Source organism: Setaria italica, chromosome II, assembly GCF_000263155.2.
Source record: "Setaria italica strain Yugu1 chromosome II, Setaria_italica_v2.0, whole genome shotgun sequence".
NCBI lineage: Eukaryota > Viridiplantae > Streptophyta > Magnoliopsida > Poales > Poaceae > Setaria > Setaria italica.
Window position 1 is genome coordinate 28,384,706 of NC_028451.1, and position 7,567 is coordinate 28,392,272.

Genomic DNA, 7,567 nt, shown 5'->3' on the forward strand with positions numbered 1-7,567 from the left:
CAGTGTGTACGTAGTATTAAAAACCATGTGTCTACTGTGTTTAAGAAACAAAGGAATTATATTGTCCTTGTGGACGGAAGCCACGCATATGCACAAGGACATTTTATCAATATAGTATGAATTCATAAATAGATGGTGCTCGTAGTTGAGCCAGGCGGGCCCTGTTGTTTCGTGTCGTCCTACGTTGGCACCTTCCTCTAGAGAGATGCTTGGCCGCATGCGCGCTGACAAACCTCAGCTCCACGGAACCGCGGGTGCCGATAGGATACGCTAATAAGGCCGACGGGTCCCTGCCAGGCCGCCACTGCACCGACGGTGTGTATGTCAACATGGCGGCAGCTGGTTTCGCCGCCATCTCGGCGCACGGTTTTGCTCGGCCGGCGCGGTTTTTCGTTGGTGCCCCCGACCGCGTGCGCGCCCCCGCCCCTCGGCAGCGGCGGAAAACGACGGGAACATGTGCCCCTGCCGCTAAATTATTTGGCCCGGGGGGCACCTAATCATCATGCGACCGATGCGCGCGCGCACCAACTCCTCCGATCCGCGCAGCTTCGACGTGGAAAGGGGCTCTTGGCTCCTGGCACGGTCGAGGGCAGGGCAGCCACCGGGCAGGCTGCAGGTCGCGTCCTTTTCCCTCGGCTGGACCGGTCGGCCAATTGGCGCCCCGGCCTCGCCGAGATGCATGCACCGCGGGGCCGGGTTACCGATGAATATGGTTCACTCCAACAAACCCAACCATGGTACCGATCGACCTACGAAATATGATATACTTGCTAGACAATATGCTAGTACTATAAGTTGTTGCATACAGGCCAAATTAAACGACGACTAAAGGCGGATGGACCATGCTCGATCGAATATAGAAAACAGGCAAATCAAACAGAAAGGTTGGACCATGTTCGAATGGAATACCAAAATCATTGATATTTTATATTCTCGAATAAAATTCAACGCCAGTTCGAACTCAACTTGGTCCGATCCGTTTACTTTAAAAAGGTATTCCCTCGCTGGTCCCAAATGTGTGTCTATAGACTAAATATTAAGTCCACCGCAAATCCAATACATGTTTGTTTCATTCTTCCATAACTGCCTTATTTAAATACATCCAATCAATCTCGATGTAAGTATTTTCACCCAATACTTTTTAAAAATGTTTTTATATAAACACAGTCATAATACCTAGTACCACCACAGCGTGCGCGCGCGCACGTATACAAAAGACTGGTATGTACATGTAGATATCAAGATTAATGAAGTTGCTACAAGCACCTCGTTATCAAGGAGGTAGACAACCACTAAAAAGATAACCAGGATTAACCCATCATTACTGTAATACAAACTCGTGTATAATGGATATCTCGATCAACCGCTGTTTTGTGGAGCCATTCAAACAATAAGTGACCCTATCAAACAGTCAGTGACCCTATTACTTAGTTGGTCGTGCATTAAGACATCTGATGACTTAGCATGAAGGTTTACGTGGTTTGGCAAAAAAAAAAAGTGTTCAGCCCTATGTAATACTAGGGTTATATTCCATAGAATAAAGTGCACCGACTTTCCCTAAATTTGTCCAGGGTATCAATTAGGTCCCTAGGTCCCTAAAGTATTAACTTTATATCTAGGTCCCTAACCTAATAAATGGTTCACCCAAGATCCAATCATCTCCAATTGGTGCTGATCTTGTGTGGCATCCATGTCATCCAACAACAAAAATCCTGTGAAACCCACATGTCATCCTCTAATAAGTCCCAACATACACCATTGTATTAATTAATGATTTTTGCATGTTAAGTGGTGTAATTAACAAGTATGGTGTTCCAGATCTGCAAATTACTAAGGTATTTCTCAATGGGTGTTTTCAACTTTTCATAAATGTTTCGTTCCAATTAAATAAGGTTTCAGCTTAGCTAATATGACGGCATGGCAGAACATTTATGAAAAAAGGGATGGGAGCAGTCATTTAGGAAAAAAAAAAGGATGGGAGCAGTTTTATCAAGATGAAACTAGTACTTATTATTTCCAACACGTTGAAAATTAAGTGAAACTTGCATAGTTGCATGTATTTTATCTCCACATGTTTTCATCAACTTCTTATTGGTCACTTAGATGCAACACTTAAATAATATAGTTAGCCTATAAAACAACAAAATGTAATTGTATCATTCTTGAAGTCAAATATCATTAGATGATATCGTATTTTTGAAAGCCAAAATCTTGCAGTGTTATAGGTGACACTAATGAACAAACTTGAGAACTGCTAATGAATTTTACTTGTACCTTTTTTGGCGTAATTTTACTTGTACCTTAATTTTTTAATTTTTATGCTAGATCCAAATGAACCCGTATTTGGTATCAAAAGGAGTAGTGAATTGTTACCGTTTTCAAGGTGCTGATGATAATCTTTTCTTTTCCTCCAAAAGTAACCCACTGAAAACTACGGTTTCAGATTGAAACATTGAGCAGGAAACCTCGCGTGTTTCGCAGAATCGATATCGCACGAGTTTCAGCCCACCACCGGGACAAAACGAGGCTGTAAAGCTGGATGTACACAAGAACAAACAGCTAGCGTTACGAGTGAAGACTGAAGAAGAGCTTTGTTGTGCGTGGAAGACGGAAGGAAACGCCAAGGTGTCACGCGCAGGAGGCCCACACGTACGCGCCGCGGCGGGCCCGGTACGCGCACGCGCGGGCCACCTGGCGTCGAGCTGGGCCGAGCGACGGCGGACGCGTCCAAGGCACCCCCGGCCGGCCGCAGTGGCCCACGCCAGCCGCCTCCCTCCACACAGCCGCAGCTATAAATAGCCGGCTCCCGCCTCCTCACCGCCCACACCAATCATCTCTCCCGACGATCTTCTCTTCCAGTCACTGCTTGGTCAGGATTCTTGTTCCATCTGTAGATCGATTAGGACGTGAGTTCGAGCGATGGCGAAGCCGAGTGTGGGAGTTTCGGAGGTGGGCGTCTCGGCGGCGCCGGCGCAGTCGGCGTGCCCCTGCCCCGGGACGCTGTTCCCGTACCCGCCACCGCGCGGCGCCGGGATCGCCGCCGCCGTGCGGCGCAAGTGCCTGCAGGTGGAGCTCGGCGCTGGGACGGGGCTGCTGGGCGGCGCCTGGGGCGTCGAGTCGATGCGCGCGTCGTCGCCCACGCACGCCAAGGCGGCCGCCGCGCTCGCCGCCGGCGTGGACGACGAGCGCGCCGCCTGGATGGTGCGGCACCCGTCGGCGCTTGGCAAGTTCGAGCAGATCGTGGCGGCTTCCGAGGGCAAGCGCATCGTGATGTTCCTGGACTACGACGGCACCCTGTCGCCCATCGTGGACGACCCCGACGCCGCCTTCATGAGCGAGACGGTGAGCACTGTGCACTGATCGAGCTCGGCGTTGCGTGCTCGGCACCATCACTACATGTATCTTCCCTGTTAACAATAATTACTACGCGCGCCTCTCTGCTCACACGTATGTGTTGATTGTGACCGCGCGCCGATCAGATGCGGATGGCCGTGCGCAGCGTCGCCAAGCACTTCCCGACGGCGATCGTGAGCGGCCGGTGCCGAGACAAGGTGTTTGAGTTCGTGAAGCTGGCGGAGCTGTACTACGCCGGCAGCCACGGCATGGACATAAAGGGCCCGGCCAAGGCCTCTTCCCGGCACGCAAAGGCCAAGGTGACCACTCGCTCCATCTATCCCTTGTTGACAACCTTTCGCTGCCTCATCAGCCGGTTGATCTAAAGCCGCTTTTTTTTGCCATTACAACGAACAAGCAGGCGAAAGGAGTCCTGTTCCAACCGGCGAGCGAGTTCCTGCCCATGATAGAGGAGGTGCACGAGCGCCTTGCCGAGACGACGCGCTGCATCCCCGGGGCCAAGGTGGAGAACAACAAGTTCTGCGTGTCCGTCCACTTCAGATGCGTCGACGAAAAGGTTCGTTGCGTGCGTGGCCGCAAATGGCCGTCGCTTTCTCATCCCATCCTGCCGTTTTCAGCTTTTTCATGGAGACCCCACCCCCACTGCATTATCATCTCTGGCAAATGGCAACTCCGATCCAAAATCCACGCATAAAGCTCTTTCACCTGCGCACGCACGTCGGCGATCACTACCTAATAGTCCACCGTCCTGCTGATCACTCACGGGCCGTTGTCGTCGTCGACATCTATGCAGATGTGGGGCGAGGTCTCGGAGGCGGTGAAGGGCGTGCTGCGGGAGTACCCCAAGCTGCGGCTGACGCTAGGGCGGATGGTGCTGGAGGTGCGGCCCACCATCAAGTGGGACAAGGGCAAGGCCCTCGAGTTCCTGCTCGAGTCGCTCGGCTTCGCCGACTGCACCAACGTCCTGCCCGTCTACATCGGCGACGACCGCACCGACGAGGACGCCTTCAAGGTCCTCCGGCGGCGGGGGCAGGGCGTGGGGATCCTGGTGTCCAAGCACCCCAAGGAGACGAGCGCCAACTACTCGCTCCAGGAGCCGGCCGAGGTGATGGAGTTCCTGCTGCGCCTCGTGGAGTGGAAGCGCCTCTCCAGGTCTAGGGCCAGGCTCATGAGTCTGCAATGACACGACGCACGCGGCTGGTTCTTGTGACCGTGGACAATGCGGGCGGCGGATGCAAAGCTGATTGCGAGATGGTGCTTTGTGCCAGTAGATATCGGATCTAGCACTGTTTGTACTTTGTACCGTCTCGTTGAGTGCGACTTCTCTGTTTTCCTCTCCCTTCTTTTTTTCCCCCGGGGGCCCTAAGGGCTGTATAACGAGCATGTACATTATGTAGCTAATGCTATATATACAAGAGGAGAAGAATCAAGTAACCAAGAGCAAGTTATGAGGGTCGCGTTCCAATCCCTTCATCAGTTTCTCTGAATGATAATGTGGAGTTGTGGACTATGGATGCATGCATGCATAATAATAGTTGTTAAAATTACATGTTCTCTACGTTTATAAGGCAAATCATTGAATCGTTGTTACAATCCAAGGTTCTTCTGACAAGAACCATAGAATGAGTTCAGTTAACTTGGGTCATAAAATCATTCCAACAGAGAATGTTCAATGTAATCGAGATTCTAACAACCATGTGCATGCATGGTGCATATATACATGTGGTTGTTTTGCTTCCATCTATTGGTCATCTTTTTTTAGGTGCGCCAGAGAAATGATTATTTGGTGCAGGGCTAATTAGCACCGATCTGCCAAAGTACATAATTGGCCTTGTTGTTAGGACAGCTAGCACCTTGCTCACATGGTCGGAACACTGCGGTCCTGCCTTTCTCCGATGGATCCGACGTGTACTCGTTTTTGTCTTGTTGCCAATATCTGTCATGGACTCATGGTCCAAGTGCCATCAGTCTTTGCCTACTTATTATATGTGCGCGAGTGACGCTTCAATTCATCGCGTACGGTCTGCGTAGGAACTGCTTGTTCAGTTCGCTGACCACTAATTTGTTTGCATCCATCTATGATCAACAGGACGAGACTTCTGTCACTGTCGTCGTTCGCTTCGTTCAGTAGCCACCTGCTAACAACTTTTTATCCTAACAAAAAGTAAAAACACGGCACGTTTGCATGCAACTAGGCAGTGGTTTTCACCGAACCTGTAGCGCCATATCCAAAATGTTTTCAGTCCGTTCAGAGCCGGCTTCAGCTAAGCTAGCTGCATCATTTTGACTGGACTCTTCAGTCCTTGGAGACATGCACTGATCTCCACCGATCCAAACCACGAGATCGACAAAACAAGGTCTCGCCTCCACCCACCCGCGAATAATTCCCACATAAAGGCTCCCCCCATCAAGTTATATATCATGGTCAGGAACCTCGTACCTGAACAGTTTCTTGGATGCCAAAACCTGTCAGAATTTCGCACTGAGCACTGCACCGTCCACTGCAATGATTGTTCAATGCCAATAGCAATAAATACCAAAGCCAATTGAGTCCATATTTACATTGATTCAGTAATCAGTATGGTCGTTCTTCCCAACGACACTAAGCTTCAACCCAAGCAACAATCATTAGCCCTGATCTTTGCCAACAAATGACAGGTGAACTACTAGAAGAGCGATCAAAAAAGGAGTAAAGTTTCTCTTTTTAAGCAAAAGAAGAACTAACGAGAGAAAGAGAGGTGCTCGTATTACCTTTTACCAGCAGGCTAGCATCAGGTACACGTAGGAACTGTGATCTTTGTTCAGAAAGCAAGTCGCAACCAGCACCTACAAACAATCTGGGTCCGGCAAATCTGGATGCAATTATCAGAGCTGCCCTACGTCCTACTAATAACATATCAAAATATCAGTGGCACTTGACAAAATTCCGATAGACATACGTGCGAGTGTTCCAACGCCAGGTCCTTTTCGTCGCTCGACCCAGTGGGATTAAGAATACTCTGATATTTTAATTCACACTGTTTACCGATTTGATTCAAAGCTGAGCCTGATGGTGAGGTGACCCAGCTTTGCACCAACACTAGCCGGTGTACCACATCGAAAGGTGAAGCCACCAATAATCAGCAAGGCGATAGATGGAATCTTGGATAACGCAGCAGCATTCCAGTATAGCGACACACGCATTTTTACCATTTTGAGGATAATGTTCGTTGTGCGCGCGCTTTGTGTGCGGCTTTGAAGCCAAGCCACGAAAGGGATCGGAGCCACCTCCACACTAGCTAGCTGCTCTGGCTGGTGAAGCCGGCCGTCGTCGCCCGTCGGAGTAGCTAGCAAAGTGGAATCTATATATCTGTGATGGACGCGTGATCATGAGGTGAGGATCGAGTTGGATTCCACGTCGGAGATGGAGAGGATGGCCATGCGTCGTGCTTGCAATCATATTGGCCGGCCAATGTCTCGGAAGATGGAGGGTGGGCAGGAATTCGGATTGGTTAGCTTTGGTCATCTTCAGAGATTGGTGTATAGTGGCTTCATTCTGCACCTACTGCTGGTATCCTGCCTCCGGAGGTCAAGGCAGGTCTCCTCTTTCACATAAAAGACTACCCAAAGGACTACCCGCTACTACACACTAAGTAGAGAAATGAACTTCCATCCAGCTAGAAAAGTCTCAGTCGTTTTTGGACTCAGGACTAAAGGAGCTTTAGTCTTGTCCAAAAATCAGCTCCGGATTAAAGAGTCCCTATTAGTCCCGGTTGTAATGGCTAGGAACAACGAGGGAATTTGGTGGAGTATTTAGTCTCGGTTGGTGTTACCAACCGAGACTAAAGGTCACTCATTTAGTCCTGATTGGTGTTTCCAATAGGGACTAAAGAATCCTTTAGTCCCAGTTGAAACCAACAACCAGGACTATATCCTCTCTTTTTTTATTCCCCTGATGGACTCTCTCCGCACTGGCCTTTAATTTATCACCACTACCTTATCCTCTTTCCCAACCCACCACCGGCCTCTCTCACCCTCCACCGCTTCCTCTCCTCCCTCTCCTCCTCTCTCCTCCCTCCAGTGTCTACCGCCGGCGCGGGGCCTCCCCGGCCAGGCCGCCTGACCGCCGACGTGCGGCCCTCCCTAGCCGCCCCCCTAGTCGCCGGCTGCCGTGGGGCCTCCCCGGCTCGCCCCCTGGCCACTGGCCCCCGACGCGCGGGGCCTCCCTGGCCGA

At 50.5% G+C, this 7,567-nt stretch overlaps 1 protein-coding gene across 1 annotated transcript; it reads left to right on the forward strand.

The window, feature by feature from the left end:
- The first annotated feature begins 2,831 nt into the window (after positions 1-2,831).
- On the forward strand, positions 2,832-4,827 carry LOC101755613 (probable trehalose-phosphate phosphatase 7). Its single transcript, XM_004956622.3, has 4 exons — positions 2,832-3,342; positions 3,480-3,653; positions 3,755-3,910; positions 4,148-4,827. Exons 1-4 carry the CDS (start codon positions 2,920-2,922, stop codon positions 4,535-4,537), a joined length of 1,143 nt encoding a protein of 380 aa, XP_004956679.1. The 5' UTR covers positions 2,832-2,919; the 3' UTR covers positions 4,538-4,827.
- Positions 4,828-7,567: the final 2,740 nt, after the last annotated feature.